The sequence below is a fragment of the Natator depressus genome, chromosome 1 (assembly GCF_965152275.1).
Source record: "Natator depressus isolate rNatDep1 chromosome 1, rNatDep2.hap1, whole genome shotgun sequence".
Taxonomy (NCBI): Eukaryota; Metazoa; Chordata; order Testudines; family Cheloniidae; genus Natator; species Natator depressus.
The window spans coordinates 62,453,365-62,476,154 of record NC_134234.1 but is presented as its reverse complement, the minus strand read 5'-3'; the positions used below and the strand labels follow the sequence as shown (position 1 = coordinate 62,476,154).

Below are 22,790 nucleotides of genomic sequence, written 5' to 3'. Positions count from 1 at the left end.
CTGAAAATGAAGGGCTTAATCCTGCACACATTGATGCCTAAGTAATCTGAGTCAATGGGACTGAGCATGGTAGTAAGTACTCTTTCCATTAGTAGCATTTGGAGGATCTTACCCTTACATAACAATTAAATTGAACACATTTTTCTGTAGAAACAATTAGTTACCATAGGTGTTTATCTAAAAAACTATTTAATCCAGGCAACAAAACAGCATCAAAACAAACACTGGAAATTTTTTGTGCTATATTTTTTTGTTAAAAATCTGATAATATTTCAAGCACAGAATGTAAAACTAAATATTAAAAGTTAAAACAATAAAAACGCCAAATATGTTCAACTTGTTCCATGGTCACAAAGCATTCCTTTACTGAATCAAAGTGAAGAGAAGACACAATTCTGACACTCACATTGGGTGGTACCTCACTGAATGCAAGTAGTCCCATTGAAATCAGTGTAGTAAGTGACTACTTTGTATGCATAAGGGTGGTAGGTTCAGGCCCTTAAAGCACATAAGCAGCAATCAAGCACACTGCAACAAGACTCAAACCACCTCTTACTGTAATGCTGACAGACCCCGGTCGTTGTCGGGCGGGATCAAACCTGGGACCTCTGAAGTATGAGCCTCTACTGCATAAGCTAAAAGCCACATGGCTCTTAGCTAAGGCTATAACAGACTCATTAATCTCTAGCTAGGTTAGTTGCCCCTAGAGTGGGACAGAGCACCACACCTAGCAGGTCTGTCTACTGAGCTGGGCAGCAAAATGTTGCATCAATTAAATATATCTTAAGCAACTACACAAGGGACCAACAAAAATCAGTTGCTTAAAGGTATTTTGAGTGCCTTTGTATCAGTGTAGTAAGATGTAAAATCCTTTTGCTGGCATGTATTTTTTAAATATACATAGTGAATATTACATATTAGGTATTCAGATGTGCCAATGAATATTTACTTCTTTTGATTTATGCTTTTTGATTTTTTCCCCTATATTTTTCATTTACTTTTAGCGCACACAACAATTCTGGAACAAAGGTATTTAAAAGTAAAAAAAATATAGAAAACTTCAATATTATGTTTACAATAATCCTACAAAAGTTTACAAACTGAATCACCAGTTTTATGACTGTGTAACTACATCACTACTCTGCTGCTCCAGTTTTACACCAACGTGACTCCATTAAAACCAAAGGTTCTTTGTTTATCCCATGGTAAAACTGAAGTAATGCCGTGATGAATCAAGCCCAATATTATTTTAAAACGATGACAAGTTACTTTAAAAAAAACTGTTAGTTAACTGAAATAGGCTGCTACTAAATGTAGAGCAAAATTATATTCAAAACATTTTGGGATATTTTGGAGCTCTTTCTGAAACAGAAGGCTGCCTCAAAATGATGTTCTCTTATCTAGATTTCATCATATTTTAGTTTGGGGGATTTTTTATCTTTGGGTGTTGATTTATAGTACATAATTTGAGCCAATGGTCAAAACTGACCCTTAGCGCCAGTAATTACATGCAACCTCCTCATTGCCCATCATCTTAGTCCCTATAAACTTACAGTACTTCATACCCAAATATTCACAATTACCATCCTATAGAAGATTCCTGAATCATAATACTAGACTATTTACAAATAACTGATTTACACAATGGGGTGGCCTATCACACATGTTTAGAAAGTAGCAACAGGGCTTGATTTAGGCATAGGCAGCCTCATAAGGCACTACATCAAAGAGTTTTACACCAGTGTAACTCCATTCAAACACCTAAATTAAGGCACTTAGCAGAAGTTTTCTTAAAGCACTTTTACTTAAGGGCATAGCTGCAAAGGAAAAATTACCAAAGTCCCTTCCCAGCATGTTTCTTCTAAGCACCTACAGGAGCACCTCATGTCCTCCTAGCATCGAGCCCTTTGTTAAATAAGAGAGGCAAATAAAGGGAGAGCAAAGCAAGGGCTGGGAGCTGGAGTGAGAGGAAGAGGATAGCAGGCAAAGTGAACAGGGAGAAAAGGGAGAGGGGGGAACTGGAAGAGAATGAAGGGAAGGAGAAAGGAAACGGGAGGAAATAAGGAAACAACTAGGAGGAAAAGTAGGGAAAACGTAAAATCAGAAGAGTTTGCAGCTGGAAGAAAGGGAGGGAGACCAAGAACTGGGTCAGGAAGACTCAGATGAAGAGAACTAGCAAAAAGGCATTAGGAGGAAGAAGCACAAAGAACAAAAATAAGAATGAAAAATGGAAAGCAAAACTCAGAAAAACACAGATAATTGAGATGAAAAGGAAAAAAGAACAAAAAAAGATAAGGCAGGGGGAGAGAATGGACCAAAACCAAGTGAGATGCAACCACACACCGGTGTGTAGCACTGTGGATATGATGAGAATCAAATGCAGGTCCCTCACAAGAGGCAGACGGAATTCCAACCTGAGAAGACTCTGAACCTCTTACCTTAGTTCTGTTTATGGACAGCAGAGATACAGCACAAGCAGCAGCAGTGCAAGCTTCTCATATCACTAGTAAGATATCATGTGTCATAAATATAAAGGGAAGGGTAATCACCTTTCTGAATACAGTGCTATAAAATCCCTTCCTGGCCAGAGGCAAAACCCTTTCACCTGTAAAAGGTTAAGAAGCTAAGATAACCCTTTCACCTGTAAAAGGTTAAGAAGCTAAGCTGGCACCTGATCCAAAATGACCAATGAGGGGACAAGATACTTTCAAATCTGGAGGGGGGGGGAAACAAAGGGCTCATCTGTCTGTGTGATGCTTTTGCCGGGAACAGATCAGGAATGTAAGCCTTACAACTCCTGTAAAGTCAGTAAGTAATCTAGCTAGAAAATGTGTTAGATTTTCTTTTGTTTACGGGCTTGTAAAATAAGCTGTGCTGGAGGGAATGTATATTCCGGTTTTTGTGCCTTTTTGTAATTTAAGGTTTTGCCTAGAGGGATTCTCTATGTTTTGAATCCGATTACCCTGTAAGGTATTTTCCATCCTGATTTTACAGAGATGATTCTTTTACCTTTTCTTTAATTAAAATTCTTCTTTTAAGAACCTGATTGATTTTTCATTGTTCTTAAGATCCAAGGGTTTGGGTCTGTGTTCACCTGTACCAATTGGTGAGGATATTTTGGAGGAAGACATCTCCAAGTGATCTCTTTCCCTGTTCTTTGTTTAAAACGCTTGGTGGTGGCAGCATACTGTTTAAGGCCAAGGCAAAGTTTGTACCTTGGGGAAGTTTTTAACCTAAGCTGGTAAGAATAAGCTTAGGGGGTCTTTCATGCAGGTCCCCACATCTGTACCCTAGAGTTCAGAGTGGGGAAGGAACCTTGACAGCATGTCTAAAACCTGTTTTGGCAGAGGCACTTCTAAAGACAGTGTGGAAGATCATTTCTGTTTAAATCCTTGGCTTTTCTAGTAAGATTGCAAATAGTTGAGTCAATTGTGACAGTAATTTTGTTATATGTGTCCACTAGCAAACGGACGGAGACCACCGGCTCATTTCACAAAGGTTAAAGAATCATCAGAAGCTCAGGACTCCTGAATACTATCCTATATAAACTGGATTCAAGCCAGCGACTTAGAAGAGAAAGACAAACTGAATACCCTGGGACCTGCCTCCAAATCAAGTCCCCTTCTCTTGCACCTGCAAATAAATTCTACAGAAACTTCTGATTGAATATCTAGCTTCAAAACAAACATCTGAGGAATCTGGAATGCAACTAGCAAATAACAAGCAGCCCTCGTGTTATTTTCCCTTAAAATGAATCACTGGGTGGACATAAATTAATTGCTTCCAAAAGCAAAAGATTTCTAAATTAGTTTTATTCTGTTGACTCAGAGCAAAAAGTATGTTTTTAAAACAACACCCCGGTCATACTACTATTTCAAACACATAGCATAAAATGTCCTATCTCCTACCCTCCATCCCCAACTATAAAATTCTTGTATCAAAGGAAAACTACTTTGACATTCTTGTTTAGGGAGATCATCGATCAACTCAATAATATGCTCCAACTGACTTAATAGAAAACTTTAGTCTCCAAAGTTGTCAATCCAAGAGCTTGCATGAGCAAAACACTCCTACTTTGTGTAAATAGGGGGTGTGGAGAAACCCAGAATAAACTTCAACAAACTACTAATTTTCCAGTTTAGAAGGATTTGCATATTATAAAGCTATAAAGACTTTATGAGTGAGTTTTACTAGCCAGGGGAAAATACACAAACTGCTCATTATCGTTTCAAAATATTTTGAGTATCCATAGTATCTTTTTGCCTTAGTTGAGATACACATACTATGGATGTAGATTTCCAGAATTTATATCCTACCAACATCAGTGCAAATTCACTGTGAGGGTTCAAACATGAAGGAAATCTATGCTTTTTCTTGCATGTTATGAGCAGGTGTATGACAGAATCACTAATTTGGAGGAATGAGCAGGCTACCAGTTAATAATATGATCAGAATTTTACTCCATAAGGAACGTATTTTTCTACATTAACTTTTTTTTTTTTTAGTTGAAAATGAGTCTGACCAAATTTTAACAATTAATTAAAACTCCGTTTATAACCCGTTCTTCTGGACATGACAAATTATTTAAGATTTTGCCTTAAAAACACATTTCTCAGTATATGTTATCTTTCCAAATATGCTATATCTTCTTTTGCTTATCATTTATTACAATTTTATTTATTTTTAAATGCTTCTGTCTACAGCCAATTTCTTTCACCTTCCATGAAAATTATTTATAACGCACCCATCACCATAATATGTAGGTATTAATTTTATCACTATGATATTCATCCGATTATGCTCTCTATGGATTTCTACAGTGCAGCTATGAAGTATTAGAAATCACTCTCCAAAATCCTATGAAATATGCACACAGCATTTATCTACCTCTAGAGAACTCATGGAAAGTAGTATTAACATTATATCCAATGAAGGTTGCTCCTGAAAGCAAAACAGCTATAAATCTTCCTTTGGAAAAACATATTTATGCATTCTGATGGCTCACAACTAGAGTATTTTCAATAAACCAGACATAATGCAAAACATCCATTATTTCAGTTTTATCTGCATCAGGATATGTATTTTAGTTTAAAAAAAAAATGACAAAAATAAAGGGGGAAGGAGAGAGGGACAGAAAAAGTTTGAAATCTTTCTTTGAAAATCTTTTTAAAAATGTTTCCATGAAACTGTCTTCTTAGTTATATAATAAAAATACAGAGATTGTTGTGGTTCTCAGCCTCCAACCAAGGCTCATTGTAATGTTTGTTCAACATGTTCAAAATATCAATCAACGGGTTTTGAAATTATGCAACAAATCACCTTGATAATCCTGGTTTTGAATATTTGTTCTTGTTAAAAGGGTGAGGGGAATTTGTGAAATGTTTTTCTCTAGGTTTATTGTAGCTGTAGCTAGGGACTATTTTGCTCATCAGATAGAAACAAGCTCTTTCCTTCCAACCGACCACCTGTGCCCAGAAGCAATGACAGTATGGTTACCTGGATACCTGCCCTGGGGGATATACACTGTAAAAATTCAGTGGTTAAAATAGGCTGATTTGTTGTCCTAAAGCAAAAACCTTTAATAAAATGTTATTTGGCTGGTAATGGCTTATAGAATAAATATGTTATGAATATTGCTTATTACAGTCTATTCCACACCTAAAAAAAGTTAACTTTAAAGCCATGAATTCCTACATTCAAAAATTCCAGAAAAAAACATTTTATAGTCTTTCCTATAATCACACAATTTTGTGCATCTCCAAATGACCAATACAAAGTAAGACAACTACAAGAATCTGTAAATCCTGCTATGAGGTAAACAGTGGCCATGGAGCAAAATTATATTGTGACAAAATGCATGTACTGGCAATTGTAGAGAGAGGTAAAGCTCGTGAGTGAAATCAGCTGTCACTGGATGTTGAAAATATGGAGCTGTGTCCTATTGGGTTGCTTAGTTTATGAGACTATATTAGTAATTATGAATACCTGAAAGATGAGGAAAGCATCTGATAAAATGATTCTAAATAAAACTGGCTAACTCATCTTATTTTTGAGTCTTCAAAAGCACTGAATTTACCAGGTGATTGTTTCACATTTGCTATAGTTACAATGGGAAAGGTGCTGAGAAATACTGCAAATGGATGATTCTTAGTGGGGAAAAAATGCGTAAATGAATTGAAGTAATAATAATATATACTTCCTCTAAAGTCAAATGTGTAAACATTATCCAAAGTTGTTAAGTGGCAAGATAGAGACTGGCTCTTCCCATAATCGACACAAAATAGTTTTCTTCAGATTCTCCATTGAATGAAACTTTTGTCTATTAAAGTGGAATAGCAGAATTTTGGAGCAAGTGACATTTTTTCAGAACATCAACAACATTGAAATATAGCATGAATGATCATTTAAGACTCTGTTCAACACCTTCACCACCTCTTCAACATTTTTCCACAATCAGGCTTAATGGAATTGTCAGGAAGACTGTGTATCTCTATATTTGCATCCAACAACAATAAATATATTGACACTTGCACTGAGGACAAGGAGGACTTTGATCAAAACATAGCAAGAATTCTACACGGGCATTAGACATACAAAAGCAACTGAGGGATGGTTTGGAATAATTTGACAGATTACTAAAGGATCATACTACTGTCAGTCTCAGCAGTATCATAGAATCATAGAATATCAGGGTTGGAAGGGACCTCTGGAGGTCATCTAGTCCAACCCCCTGCTCAAAGCAGGACAGATCCCCAATTAAATCATCCCAGCCAGGGCTTTGTCAAGCCTGACCTTAAAAACTTCTAAGGAAGGAGATTCCACCACCTCCCTAGTGAAAAAGTTTTTCCTAATATCCAACCTAAATCTCCCCCACTGCAACTTCAGACCATTACTCCTTGTTCTGTCGTCTGCTACCACTGAGAACAGTCTAGAGCCATCCTCTTTGGAACCCCCTTTCAGGTACTTGAAAGCAGCTATCAAATCCCCCCTCATTCTTCTCTTCCGTAGACTAAACATCCCCAGTTCCCTCAGCCTCTCCTCATAACTCATGTGTTCCAGTCCCCTAATCATTTTAGTTGCCCTCCGCTGGACGCTTTCCAATTTTTCCACATCCTTCTTGTAGTGTGGGGCCCAAAACTGGACACAGTACTCCAGATGAGGCCTCACCAATGTCGAATAGAGGGGAACGATCACGTCCCTCGATCTGCTGGCAATGCCCCTACTTATACATCCCAAAATGCCATTGGCCTTCTTGGCAACAAGGGCACACTGTTGACTCGTATCCAGCTTCTCGTCCACTGTAAACCCTAGGTCCTTTTCTGCAGAACTGCTGCCTAGTCATTCGGTCCCTAGTCTGTAGCGGTGCATTGGATTCTTCTGTCCTAAGTGCAGGACTCTGCACTTGTCCTTGTTGAACCTCATCAGATTTCTTTTGGCCCAATCCTCCAATTTGTCTAGGTCCCTCTGTATCCTATCCCTACCCTCCAGCATATCTACCTCTCCTCCCAGTTTAGTGTCATCTGCAAACTTGCTGAAGGTGCAATCCACACCATCCTCCAGATCATTTATGAAGATATTGAACAAAACCGGCCCCAGGACCGACCGTTGGGGCATTCCACTTGATACCGGCTGCCAACTAGACATGGAGCCATTGATCACTACCCGTTGAGCCCGACAATCTAGCCAGCTTTCTATCCACCTTATAGTCCATTCATCCAGCCCATACTTCTTTAACTTGCTGGCAAGAATACTGTGGGAGACAGTGTCAAAAGCTATGCTAAAGTCAAGGAACAACACGTCCACTGCTTTCCCTTCATCCACAGAACCAGTTATCTCGTCATAGAAGGCAATTAGATTAGTCAGGCATGACTTGCCCTTGGTGAATCCATGCTGACTGTTCCTGATCACTTTTTTCTCCTCTAAGTGCTTCAGAACTGATTCCTTGAGGACCTGCTCCATGATTTTTCCAGGGACTGAGGTGAGGCTGAATGGCTTGTAGTTCCCAGGATCCTCCTTCTTCCCTTTTTTAAAGATGGGCACTACATTAGCCTTTTTACATTAGCCTAACAGTAACCTGGTTTTGATCTAGTGAAAAAAAAGCCAAAAAACCCGGAAACACACAAGGTCAAAACTGAAAAATGATTCAGAGAACTTGTCCATTACTTAGCCAACGTGACTGATCACAACTATATATGTCATAAATTGAGCCCAGAATAAAAGAGAAGCTGAAATGTGGTTGATGAAAAGTAAACTTGAATTCCCTTTTTTTTCTTTTTGCAGTTAAACCGGAATCTCACGATTTCTACCCTAAAATCATGCAACACAAGCCAGGTGAATCTAGATTTTTATTAATTTCTAAAAAGACCTGCAGTCTTGTCCAGCCAACAGCATTACTGGAGAATACTCAGATTGGTTTGCTTCTTCTAATAGGCTAGGCATAAAAAAAGGCAAAAATGTATTGGTATATAGTTTTAAAATTGGTTTGTTTTTGTTGCTAATCCAAACATTCTTGGGTAGAATGAACAATGCTGTAATACTTTAGTTGATAAATATAGCATGTAAGCAGCCAAATATTTATTGTAACACTAATAATTTTGTAAGAAAGCAGAAAAATCCACATTCCAAAATCTAGAATGGCTGAGCAAAGTTTACCAAAAACATTTTCATAGTTATTTAAGCAAATTCTTCGTGAACACCAATGCATCATTCAAGTGGTAATTTCTTATCTTAAAATTTTATTTTAATGATATACACAAACTATATTACCATTCAAGGTGCACAGTTTAATGTACACTGCCTTTGCTAAATGTTAAAGATGCAGAATATATAATTATATATTTATAATAAAATGTTCTTAATATGGACATAGAGTTGAACTGAAATAATATAAGTTAAAACAAACCTATCTCATGGGGTTAATGTAACAGCTGTTGGAGTTTATTTTCATGCATTTAGTTGATTGTTAAAAGAAAGAGAGGGAGGCCCAGACCCACGGAGGGATAGTTCAGGGGTTTGCGCATTGGCCTGCTAAACCCAGGGTTGTGAGTTCGATCCTTGAGGGGGCCATTTCGGGATCTGGGGCAAAAATTGGGGATTGGTCCTGCTTTGAGCAGGGGGTTGGACTAGATGACCTCCTGTGGTCCCTTCCAACCCTGATATTCTGTGGTTCTAAGATAGCCTTCTAGGTTCTACCCAACCAGATGGATGTTATCCTTGTTGGAAGAGGTTAGGGATGTATGAAAAAATTTATAGCCAAAAGATAGAATTTATAGCCAGAAGAAAATCAAACATCTTCAGCATCACCACTACTCAAAAGCAGCATTAGCTCTCTATAACTCCTACTGCTTAGCATGGAGGGAAGCAACTATTCACAGCAAAAACCAAATGGTTACTAAAGTGACAATAGTTCAGAAAATTTGCATCAAACATAGAAAGCAAGACATGCATGAGGAAAAAAAAAATCGATATTTGAATACTGAAAAATGAAAACAGGGTGTTAATCGGTATAGTCCTTTCTCCCTATTACAAAATATGCCAATAATTTTAGGGTTTTCATCTGCAAGTAGCAGAGTAGGATCAGACTCTTAGGTAGAAAATGCCCTCATTTGAGGGGCAGGACACAAGGATTACAAGATAGTCCCTCTTGTAAGAAGCAGTGAGAGGAAAAAAGGCATCCTTTAAAAAGTTAAATCCTAGTGAGGAAAATAGAAAGGAGCATAAACAATGGCAAATGAAATGTAAAAATATAATTAGGAAGGCCAAAAAAGAATTTGAGGAACAGTTAGCCAAAGACTCAAAAAGTAATAGCAATTCTTTTTTTAAGTATATCAGAAGCAGGAAGCTAAAGGAGCACTCAGTGGACAAATGGACAATAAGGCCATTGCAGAGAAACTAAATGAATTCTTTGCATTGGTCTTCACGGCTGAGGATGTGAGGGAGATTCCCAAACCTTAGCCATTCTTTTTAGGTGACAGATCTGAAGCACTGTCCCAAATGGAGGTATCATTAGAGACGGTTTTGGAACAAATTGATAAATTAAACAGCAATAAGTCACCAGGACCAGATGGTATTCACCCAAGAGTTCTGATGGAACTCAAATGTAAAATTGCAGAACTACCAACTGTAGTCTGTAACCTAGCATTTAAATCAGTTTCTGTACCAGATGACTGGAGGATAGCTAATGTGACGCCAATTTTTAAAAAGGGCTCCAGAGGTGATCCCGGCAATTACAGGCCTGTAAGCCTGACTTCAGTACCAGGCAAACTGGTTGAAACTATAATAAAGAAAAATATTGTCAGACATACAGATGAACACAATTTGTTGAGGAAGAGTCAACATGGTTTTAGTAAAGGGAAATCATGCCTCACCAATCTACTAAAATTCTTTGAGGGGGTCAACAAGCATGTGGACCAAGGGGATCCAGTGGATATAGTATACTTAGATTTTCAAAAAGCCTCCGACAAAGTCCCTCACTAACGGCTCTTACACAAAGTAAGTTGCCACAGGACAAGAGGGAAGATGGATTGGTAACTGGTTAAAAGATAGGAAACAAAGGGTAGGTATAAATGGTCAGTTTTCAGAATGGAGAGAGGTAAATAGTGGTGTCCCCCAGAGGTCTGTTCTGGGACCAGTCCTATTCAACATATTCATAAATGATCAGGAAAAAGGGATAAACAGTGAGGTGGCAAAATTTGCAGATGATACAAAATTACTAAAGATAGTTAAGACCCAGGCAGACTGCGAAGAGCTACAAAAGGATCTCTCAAACCTGGGTGACTGGGCAAAAAAAATGACAGATGAAATTTAATGTTGATAAATGCAAAGTAATGCACATTGGAAAGCATAATCCAACCATACAGATAAAATGATGGGGTCTAAATTAGCTGTTACCACTCAGGAAAGAGATCTTGGAATCATTGTGGATAGTTCTCTGAAAACATCCACTCAACATGCAGCGGCAGTCAAAAATGCAAACAGACTGTTGGGAATAATTAAGAAGGGGACAGAAAACAGGACAGAAAATATCATGTTGCCTGTATATAAATCCATGGTACGCCCACATCTTAAATACCTTGTGCAGATGTGACCGCCCCATCCCAAAAAATATATATTGGAATTGGAAAAGGTTCACAAAAGGGTAACAAAAATTATTAGGGGTATGGAACGGCTTCCATATAAGGAGAGATTAATAAGACTGGGACTTTTCAGCTTGGAAAAGAGACGGCTAAGGGGGGATATGATTGAGGTCTATAAAATCATGACTGGTGTAGAGAAAGTAGATACGGAAGTGTTGTTTACTACTTCTCATAACACAAGAACTTGGGGTCACCAAATGAAATTAATAAGCAGCAGGTTTAAAACAAACAAAAGAAAGAATTTATTCACACAACACACAGTCAACCTATGGAACTCCTTGCCAGAGGATATTGTGAAGGCCAAGACTATAACAGGGTTCAAAAAAGAACTAGTTAAATTCATGGAGGATAGGTCCATCAATGGCTATTAGCCAGGATGGGCAGGAATGGTGTCCCTAGCCTCTGTTTGTCAGAAGCTGGGAATGAGTGACAGGTGATGGATCACTTGATGATTACCTGTTCTGTTCATTCCCTCCGGGGCAACATTCTTTCTGTACAGTTTCTTTGGGATGCAATAATTGATACCAAAGCATATGAGGTCGCTGTTAATGATTTGCATTGGATGCAAATTTAAGTTGATGTATATATTGCTCTTTGGTATGTGACATGTAAAAAGACAAATAAGAATGGGAACGGTGCAACCATACACAAAAAAATTTGACCTAAATCCCGTAAATTTACAAAAATAAGCTATACTTGTATAAGAAACTTCATACCAGTTTATCTGCATCCACACTTAGGGCAGGTCTACGCTACAGCTGGGATCGACGCTCTGAGATCGATCCAGTGGCTGTCGATTTAGTGGGTCTAGTGAAGACCCGCCAAATCGACAGCAGATCACTCTCCAGTCAACCCCTGTATTCTACCCACAACAAGAAGAGTAAGGTAAGTCGATGGGAAAGTTTCTCCCGTCAACCCCCGTGTTGTAGACCCCGCAGTAACTCGACCTAAGGTTATTCACGTAGTTGGAGTTGCGTAGCGTAGGTCGACTTACCATGGTAGTGTACACATACCCTAAGGTGTTACACTGATTTAACTATACTGTTTTTGTAAGGGCAAGAGGCCTGTGGCTAGCAACCTTAGTACTAAGGAGACGTACCTGAGCAGGGATCAGCTGATTCCCAGCCCCATAAAGAGCAGCGGAAAGTTTCAGAGAGGGGGGAAATGCGAAGGGAGACGAGACGGGAGTACAAAGGCTGCTAGGAGCAAGTATGCTCCATCAGAAAAATCTGAACTTGGGAATGAGACTACAGACAAGGGAGAAGATAGGCAAAAAAGGCCTGAGCATTACCTAATAACAGGGTAAATGAATGGATTTGAGAACTTTATTTTGAACTGTTTTATTAATCAAACATACCTCCAAGGAGGGATGGTACTCGATGGTACTCCTGTGTGTGGCATTTAGGTAAGGAGCCCCTGGAAGGGAAAAACTGAGGCAGGATGCTGCAAAGCCACCCCGGACCATGAGGGGGCACCCAGAAGGCAGTATGCCCTGACAGGTTCTAAACAGATATAGTTTAAGCGGTACAAAAATTCTCTGGAGACCAGCTCCTCTGTCTATAAAAAGAACCAAATATGAAGAAGAGGCCATTTGAATGTTTAAGTAATACAAGAAAATTCAGACTAATTACTTCACATGCAACATAATTAACACATGTAATAAATTACAGAAGGTCAAGAGGTTACTTAATTGTCTTCATAGCAGCAATAACGGCATCTCTGGAGGCTTGTAACAGTCATTTAATGACTGGATAGAGAAATTAATGGCCATGAGCAAAGACAAGAAAACAATACTTGACTCTCATTACCTGACAGAGGCCAAGTAACTGGTCATTAACCCATTATAAAATTTTTATTTTACACAATTTAAAACAGAAACTAAGTATAACATATAATTTGAGGTTTTCCATTATTTCACCACAGCTTAGTTTTCTCAGCTTTTGAAGTAATTTACCTGTCCAAAAGTAAATACTTTTTCACCCATCAAAAAGATCCATTCCCAAATGCACCCACAGACACCATAATTTTCAAAAAGATTCAACCCATTGCTTCATAATAAAAATATGCAGTTAAGTTTACTATTTCTAATCCATTAAGATCTCTCAAACCTATATTTAAAAAAAAATCACATTTAAGATTAGAACCTCATACTCAGATACTCCACGTAAAAAGACTACATTCAAATAAGAATGCTTCTAAAACAACTAAGATGTCAGTTTACAGTATTTATTCTCTCTCTCTATATATAGATATATTAAACTTAGAGCTATAAATAAGAACATTATCTTCTTAACAGTCTCAGACAGAAGTTCGGCAAACTTTTGTAGTTCAAAAAAAAAAAACGAAGAGAACTTGTGGCACCTTAGAGACTAACAAATTTATTTGGGCGTAAGCTTTCGTGGGCGAAAACCCACTTCATGAAGGTGGCCACAAGTACTCCTCAGTTTTTTTTTGCTGATACAGACTAACATGGCTACCACTCTGAAACCTGTCACCATGCAAGGCACTGTATTTTCTAGTTCAGTGATCATGGAGCCTAATCCTGATTCACTATTTTAAAATAATTTCTGGTAACAGCATGCCAGCGTTAGTTTCGGTACAGTATTATTTAGTTACTGTATAAGATTGTAGTACTAAATGTTGAAAAATGTCAGTGTTCAGAGACATCATCATGGCACAAGCTGTGCTACACAGAGCCTCACTTATCTTCAGCAGCTGAGAAATACATAGGGCTTTATTCCACCAGCAGCACTCAGGCTACAGGCTTCCCTGATGTTCAGAATTTAAAGCTGCTCTCCATTTTCCAGGGGGTCAGAAGCAGCAGGCACTCAGATACCGGGTGACGGACCTGGTGTAAGAACTCTGGGCTTATCTACACTACAAAATTAAGTCGACTTTATCTAATTCGACCTTGAGCCTCCGAATTAAGTTGATTGAGCATGGTGTGGCCATGCACATTGTCTCGATGGAGTGCGTCCTCACTAGCAGTACCTGCATTGATGCACAAAACAGTTCATCATGGGTAGCTATCCCAAAGCGCAACTTGCCGCAGTGTGTTTTGGGAAGTTCGTGCAATGCCTCATGGGACCAAAACGTTGTCACAAGGGAGAATGGGAACATTGCGTCGGCATCTCATGATGCACTGTGCTCAATGGCAAACAACCCAGTGGTTTTCGCACCTTAAAACCGTTGCGCATACGCCATAACCCCAGAAGCATGGAGCCTGCTCAGTTGTGCACTCTTGCTGTGAGCATCTCAAACACCTCGCGCCTTCTCCTGCAGTATTTCCAGACCCGAAGTAGGGTCTGCCACATGGAACATAGCAATGTCCTGCAAGCAGCCCGGCTGCAAGCCATTGAAAAAAACAATTCACAGTTGCTGCTGGCAGTCACAGAGCAGCTGCACTCTGCTGAATGCCGTTTCTGGTCCCATGAACAAGCACTGACTGGTGAGAACGCATCGTTTTGCAGGTATGGGATGACGAGCAGTGGCTGCAGAACTTTCAAATGCAGAGAGCCACCTTCCAGGAACTTTGTGCAGAGCTTTCCCCTGCCCTGCAGTTCAGCAACACAAAAATGAGATCTGCTCTGACAGTGGAGAAGTGAGTGGTGATCGCTATTTGGAAGCTTGCAATGCCAGACAGTTACCGGTCAGTGGGGAATCAATTTGGAGTAGGTAAATCAACTGTGGGAGCTGCTGTGCTCCAAGTGTGCAGGGCCATTAATTGACTTCTGCTATGAAGGGTAGTGAGTCTGGGAAATGTGCAGGACATAGTGGATGGTTTTGCCGCGATTGGGTTTCCTAATTGCAGTGGGGCAATAGATGGCAAGCATATCCCCATCTTGGCACCAGACCACCTTGACAAAGAGTACATAAACTGAAAGGGATACTTTTTAATGGTGTTGCAAGCTCTGTTGGATCACAGGAGGCATTTCACCGACATCAATATAGGATGGTCGGGAAAGGTTCATGACGTGCGCATCTTTAGGAACTTGGGTCTGTTCAAAAAGCTACAATCCGGGACTTTATTCCAGACCACAAAATGAACACTGATGACATTGAGATGCCTATAGTTATCCTGGGGGACCCAGCCTACCCCTTGTTCCCATGGCTCATGAAGCCATACACTGGCTGGACAGCAGCAAGGAGCGGTTCAACTATAGGCATAGCAAGTGCAGAATGGTGGTTGAATGTGCCTTTGGTCATTTGAAAGGGCACTGGAGAAGTCTACTAACAAGGTTGGACTTTAGTGAAGAGAAGATCCCCATGGTTATAGCTGCCTGCTGTGTGCTCCATAATATCTGTGGAAAAAAAGGGGAGGAAATTTTTAGGGGACAGCTGAGACAGATTGCAGCCATTTTTGAGCCAGACACCAAGGAAATAAGAAGAGCACAGCAAAGTTTTGAAAAGCCGTTTCGATTATGAGTCACAGTAATGTGAGCTGCTTGTCTGCACTGTGCTTTCCCAAACCTTCACCTGCCTTGTATCACTGTCCCTGTAAAGCCAACCCCCAACCCAAGCCCACTGCTTTTACTCAATAAAGAACATTTATTTCTCAAATCCATTTACTTTATTTAACAAACATAAGTAAAGAGGGAGAACAGAAAATAAAGGTAACCTTGGGGAAAAGGGGTTGTAAACGTGAAACGGGAGAAACATTTTCAGCTGTGTAACATAATACTGCATTCCAGACCATCAAAGGTCTGTGAATTGGCACCTTCTGTTCCATGTACCCTCCCCGTGCATTAAGTGAAAGGGATAATGGACTTTTCGTCCACGCCCCGGGGAACACTTCGGGGAGGGTGTTTCTGCGCCATGCTGGCTGTCCACCAGAGTCTGCAGAGGGACTCTACCCTCCTGCTACTGTTCCTGCAGTTCAACCAGATGCCTCAACATGTCTGCTTGGTTCCTCATAATCCGAAGCACCACATCCTGCGCCGCACGCTCTTGCTCACTGGAAGTTTTCCTGCTCTCCATGTCCATGTCTAACTTCTCGGAGAGTGAAATCCTCCACGCTCTCAGCTCTGTCACAGCTGTCCCAGAGGCGTTCATTCGCTCAGTGAACATGTCCGCCCATGTTCTCTTTCTCCTCCTTCTAATTATCAAAAGTCTGTTTTCAGGTGTTGATGACACACCGAAGGACACTTTTCCCTCTGTCAGTCATAGGAAAAAATAAAGGAGCCATTGTACATGAATAAAATGCTTCCATAGCAAGGCCGTTCTCATAAAAAAAACAAATCCTTATTACACTAGGTGCAAGCTATAACATAATCAGAATCCGTTACTGTTCACTGTGCCGTTTTGCTGCTCCAGCCATAGTGAGTAGGCCCCCCTGGGTCATGGGTGACCGCACTTTTTATGAATTTTATGGAAGGCTAATCTCGGAAGCAGAGGTAGCTAGAAGAACAATAGCATTTCCCCATAGCACCATGGGAAGCTGTTTACAGTGGGCGGCGGGGCGGGGGGGGGGGGGGGGACATTTTCACTCCCAAATTGCAGAATCTCTCATGTGGGGCCCCAGTCCCCTATCAGCCACTTTAAACTACTTGCTGATCCATGCCGAGCACAGTAAAGGCACATTAGCAGCTGTGTGTTTTGGCGATCCTGAATGTGTGTATGGGGAGGGGGGTCTGCATGCCCTTTTTTTTCTTGTAAGAGCACTTTTAATGAGAACTTTCCCCATTTCCCCTGGGCAACCCTATGTGATATCAGTCTCCTGAGGGTAACAGAGGCAGAAAGGAAGGAGATGCTGCAAGCGTCTGGGTATAGACCCAGTCCTTATGCTGCTATGCTGTGTACCGCAATGATGCCAGCAGAATTAATTCAGGAGTTGCGTGGAAAAGTGTCATACTATGGTGGAAGAAATAAGACTGCCCTGCCCAGAAACCTTCTGCAAAGGATTGCAGAGTACCTCCATGAAAGTTTCCTAGAGATATCCATTGAGGATTCCCAGGCTATCCCAATCCACATACACAGTCTTTTCTGGGGGACACCATCTGCGTAGCTGGAGCGGCCTCTTGTAAGCAGAGAGCCACAGCACCTCGCTTTTTCTTCACAGTAAACATACCATACCACCAAATGGGTGTGTCCGCTAAAGTTTAACTGAACTTTGATTGTAACTGTATACTCACCAGAGGTATCTTCCCCAGCATCACAGTCAGCCACCGTGATGTCCTGCAACCCACAGGGCTCCAGGGTTAAAAATATTTCCTGGTTCTCGGCGAGAATGGATCCACCGCTCACCTGTCTCCCATTCTCCTCCTCCTCCTCATCCACCATATTGTCCTCCTTGTTGTCCCTAGACTCACACACCCGTGAGGTATCCACGTTGCTTGTGGGGGTGCTGGTAGAGTCACCCCTGAGAATCGCATGCAGCTCATTGTAGAACTGGCATGTGTGGGGTTCAGCACCAGAACAACTGTTTGCCTCCCTTGCCTTCTGGTACGCTTGGCAAAGTTTTTTTATTTTCACACCGCACTGCTGTGTGTCCTTCGTGTAGCCCTTCTCTCCCATTCCACAAGTGATGTCAGCATTTCTTCTGCTGCATCAGAGTTCTGCCTGCACAGACTCTTCTCCCCACCCAGCAATGAAATCCACCACATCCTGTGCAGACCAGGCTGGAGCGCATTTGGGGCATGTAGTCTCCATGATCAGCTCTGCTCAAGCTGGCATGCTCCCAATGCAGATCAAACAGGAAATGGGAAATCAAAAGTTCCCAGGGCTTTAGCAGGGGCGGGCTGTTTCCTGTGTACCTGGCTGAGGTGCAGCAGAGTTGAGAATGATCTCCAGAGCAGTCACAGATGAGCATTGTGTTAGTTTTTAAACGTCATATGATACATAGAATACATAATCAGCAATAACACAAATTTAGATGAATATATTTAACAATACGGTTTAGATATTAGAATCTGGATACTCAGGTATCTCACTCATGAAAAGTTGTACAGAGATTTGATTGTGGAAAGTGAAATATATCAATGAGTGGAGATTGTCCCTCAGTAATTGAGAATTAGGTTGGTTGTCCATTTAGAGGGAAGTACTTGTTACTTTCCTGACTGTGCTTCTCATCGACACTCTAGCTCATCCCTCCTGGTATTGCCAATGGAGACTATTATAATCTTACCCCCAGGGGTGCATCTCAACTCCGGCTCAGCTATGCCAGTGGAAGTAATTCAAATCCAAAGTCTATTGTATACATTATTTTATATCATCCTTTTGGGGTATATTTCAAGATAGCCTACATAGAGCCTCCTCTATTTTGAAACAACCCATACTCTGCGGATCACACAAACTACAGAAAACTAGTGTCTGGCTTCTATAATGTTTTGCATTTATATAGCACCTTACATCTGAGAAACTCAAAAGCACTTTATAAATATAAATTAAGATTTAATGCACCTGTACGAGGAGTATAATATTTCCTTTTATTACTAAAAGGTCATTAGATCTGTTATGGCTTTATACACAGTAACACGGCACATACATTTACTTACCATCAATTAAAGTTTAGGTTATGAAAGTTTCATTATTGTAGGTAGAACATCAGTATCTAAATTAATGCTCCTAATGAACACAGTTCTATTTAAAATGCATGTAGCCACGTACCAATAAGTTCATCTCATTTCTCTTTAAGGCCTGAAATGTGGTCCTTAAGCATGTGTGTAACTTTTAAGCATATTAGCAGTGCCACTAACTTCAGTGCTTAAGTACTTTGCTAATTTAGGGTCTCAAGCCATGTCTACACTTACCAGTAGATCGGCATTGCGGCAATCGATGCAGCAGTGTGCAGTTAGTGAAGACCCGCTAAATCAATCACGGAACGCTCTCCGGTCAACTCCGGTCATCTCCCCAAGAAGAGTAACATAAGTTGGTGGGAGAGCATCTCTCATTGACCCAGCACAGTGTAGACACCTCTGTAAATCGACCCAAGCTACATCAACTTCAGTTATATTATTCACATAACTGGAGTAGTATATCTTGGGTCAACTTACTGCGGTAGCGTAAACAAGGCCTCAGTGCTGAAGCATTTTCAGAAGCAGCAAAATCAAGTGGACTACATAAGCCTTTCGGTCTACAGAAAAAAGCACCTTAAATCAATATTTCTGGAATTCCAATTTACAGCTTTAAATGTATTTCTTTTTGATTTTTCAGACTGCAATTTCCTTTGGACTAGCTGTAAACAGTAAGAAGTTTGGGATGTGATAGCAACTTGCCTGATCAATATAAAAAGCAGTCCCAGCTCGGATCTCTCTGCGTTGTTTCAGATCCGTTTCTGTGGTGTCCCTTGATAGTGCAATATACTCAACCTCTCGTTTGGTCAGCTCCTGTGGGCAGTAGTGAGAAATTTTTACACAGCCCTAGGCTGCAGCACAGTCATTTAAAGTAGCTCTGAACAAAAATTTAATCTCTCTTAGTTTTAAGATGTTTACAGTGTTTTCTTCCTCACACATAACAGTTTGAATTTTTGCTCAATAAAATTTTTATACTCCCCAAACCTGTTCTAAAAATCATAACAACCACCAATAAATTCTCTAAACCGAACAGCTAAGCCCTGTAAAATGCTTTATCTCCAAGATGACTTTCTAGTAGTGACCACTGAAAAGCAATGAGTCATAAGCAAAAATTCACAAGTTTCCTATTAAGTTCAGGAGTATTATAAGTTCCCACCCTGCTTCTGTTCAGTGATGTTAATATTGGTCTCAGAAAAATAACCACTGAGTTTAAACATCCTTGTGAGTATGCTGAAGAACTACATTTTTTGCCTACTGAATCATGCTGTTACTTTTTGTAAGCTTTTTGGAGCAAGGACTGTGTTTGTGTTTATACAGCACAATGGGGTCCAAGTCCATGACTGAGCTCCTGAGTACTATGGTATTTATTATTTATATTAATAACTAAAGTTTTAAATCCGGAAATTAACAGATTACCTCTATAAGACAAAAAAAATGGGTTTGTGCCATTTCGCTGTTCTATGGAATAGGTTTGAATTTTCCCCCCTTATGTTTGTATCCTACTTTGCTTTTTTTAACCTTAGAAATAGCAGGAGTATCAGGTGGGTCTCCTGTTCTTCTGTAGGCCTCAGTGGGGACTCGGAGATACACACCAAGAATGCTCTCAGCTCTTAGCTGAAAGCGTTTTGCATCTTTACCAGAACTTTCTTCCCAAACAGTTCATTTGAACATTTGTAAGCAAAACAAACTGTGATGTTTCACTCCATATTCTTTATGAAAATATGTTTATGATATGAATATGACATAACTGAGATATACTTTATGCAAGATGGCTTTTGTACGATATCATTGGAAAGGTTATGATTTACTGAATGTGATTATCCAATTTGTATGCCAACATCACTTCTGTATCTGAAGTTAGGAATACTGACTATGTATCTGTATTTCAAATGTATTACTTTGGGTGTCACTCCCAACTAGCCCTTCAGGTACAATAATGGAAAAGCCAGACAGGGCTAATGGCCCATTCGCAAAGACAATGGGCTGTGAAAGAGCTTAGTCTTCCTGTGGACACACCAGACAGCCTACGAGTAATGGCTGCCACAGCCCTGCAGAGACATTGGTCTGAGTCACCTGGTACTGGACCCACCCCTGGAAATGCCAGTGTTCTTCCACTGGGAGACAAAAGGTTTCTGCCATAAACAAGAGCTATAAAAGGCAGGGGAGTGACATCATTGTGGTTCTCCTTTGCCTCTCCACCCAAAGAGATACTGAAAAACACCTAGAAGCAAGAACGGAACTGAGGGGAGAAGGGTAGAACCCAGGCTGGGAGGGCGACCAGTCTGTGAGTGGAAATACCTGAAGTCTCAAGCTGCCAGCCAGTGCAGCTGCCTTTCAAGACTTTCTGTAACAATATCTAGGGTGAGAAATTACTATTTGTAACCAATTTCTTTAGTGAAACAAGCTTAGTTTGTGTGTTGTGTTTTATTTGCTTAGTAGTCTGCTTTGTTCTGTTTGCTACCCCTTTAACCACTTAAAATCTGCCTTTTATAGTTAATAAACTTATTTCTTGTTTATAATACAACCCAGTTTGTGAAATTCATAACTGAGGGGGAAAGGCGGGGGGGAGAGAAGAGGCTGTGCATACCTTCCTCCACAGTGAGGGAGGAGACAGATTTCATAATAACCATTAGATCTGCACCCCAAGGGAAGTGGACACCTGAGCGCTGGGGCAAGTCCTTTAAGCTGGGTCCCCAGAGCTGATCTCAGTGTCTCTGTCGTTCTGCAGTTGGGTGTGGCCCTGCCTGTGTGTGTGCTGGAGGAGGCTGAATAGCCTGGCTCAGCAAGACAGGTAAAAAGGGTACACTGGCTGGCAGAACAGGCAAGTTCAGTGGTATCTCAACACATCAGGTGGCATCTCAAATGGGGGCAACCCATCACACAAACATAAAAAATTTTTACGCAATCTTATCCAGTCAGAAGACAGGATATTGGGCTAGATGGACCTTTGGTCTGACCCAGTATGGCCGTTCTTATGAATAACTGCCATTTAATTACATTTCATTTCCTTGACATCTAGTAAGTTATAACGATACCAGTTCTCTCATGGTCCATACTATCTCCCAGGACAGATGCAATTTGCATTTCTAATGTAAAAAAACAAAGCAAAAGAAAAACATATGGCAAGGAAAATGCTTTCTTTATACAACTTGAGAAAGCAGAAAAGGGCACATTGTGGTAGATTTCAAAGCTAATGGATGAAGCCACACACCCATGGATCATAGTGGGGTGGGCAGGAAACCTCACACATGGTGCAGTCACAAGACCTCCAGCAGATACTTTAGATCCAGGGTGTGGGTGCCACACTCCCTCCCCTTTCCCCAGGGGACAGAGGATAAAAACAAATGCATATCTCTACCTAAACATTATGAGGAAAATCTGCAAGGAAAACCTCAGAGTATTCCTTCCCTCAACCCCTTCCCTCAGTTTTTCCATGGAGGAAGCAATGTGGCTCACTGTCTTTTACAGTATGCAGAGATCTTGATTCCGAAAGGTATGAAATACAAAGAATAGGCTATTTTTCCATTTGTGATTGCATATGGTAACACTTTTTCAACTGTTTTTTCTTAGTAACATTTAATTAAGCAAAAAAAATATTCACTTAAATGTTTGTACTTTTTATTCATTGTAAAATAAAAATCAAACTTTGAAAAGCATGTGCATGGAATAAGTTCTTTGGCAACTAAGTAACAAGTCATATAAGCTTTTCTAATATTACCTTTTACAATTCAACAAGTAATAGAATACATACACTCACCTACACACATATAGACACACATGCACCCACACACACAGACACACAATAACAACTAAATAATCTTAACTACTTCCATTCTCATTAATATAAACAAAGTTTTAAAACGTACCAGGTACTGCATGGCAATAGAGCGTCGAAGAGGTCCAGGGGGGCCTATAAGAAAGACATCTTGCCCCAAAAGATCTTTTTGCATTATCCATCTTAGATGCTGGACTACAGATTGGGCCAAATTGTCTGACACTGTAAGAAAAAAATATATATATAAATTAACTCTAGTCCGAATTATGCAGCTTTAAACAAATACTGTTAAATGAGGTTGGTGGCCAGTAGGGATTACTGACATCGTATTCCTTGTTTATTTAGACTTTAAAATTGAATACATAAATA

At 40.2% G+C, this 22,790-nt stretch overlaps 1 protein-coding gene across 2 annotated transcripts in view; it reads right to left on the bottom strand.

Moving 5' to 3' along the window:
* Window positions 1–22,790, bottom strand: part of VWA8 (von Willebrand factor A domain containing 8) — a 285,585-nt gene that overhangs the window by 231,043 nt on the left and 31,752 nt on the right. For both annotated transcript variants that reach the window (XM_074961437.1, XM_074961449.1), the window contains exons 3-4: window positions 22,513–22,643; window positions 19,349–19,459 (exon numbers count right to left, since the gene is read on the bottom strand). In XM_074961437.1, coding sequence (XP_074817538.1) covers window positions 19,349–19,459; window positions 22,513–22,643 — 242 coding nt within the window. The remainder of the gene's footprint in view (window positions 1–19,348; window positions 19,460–22,512; window positions 22,644–22,790) is intronic.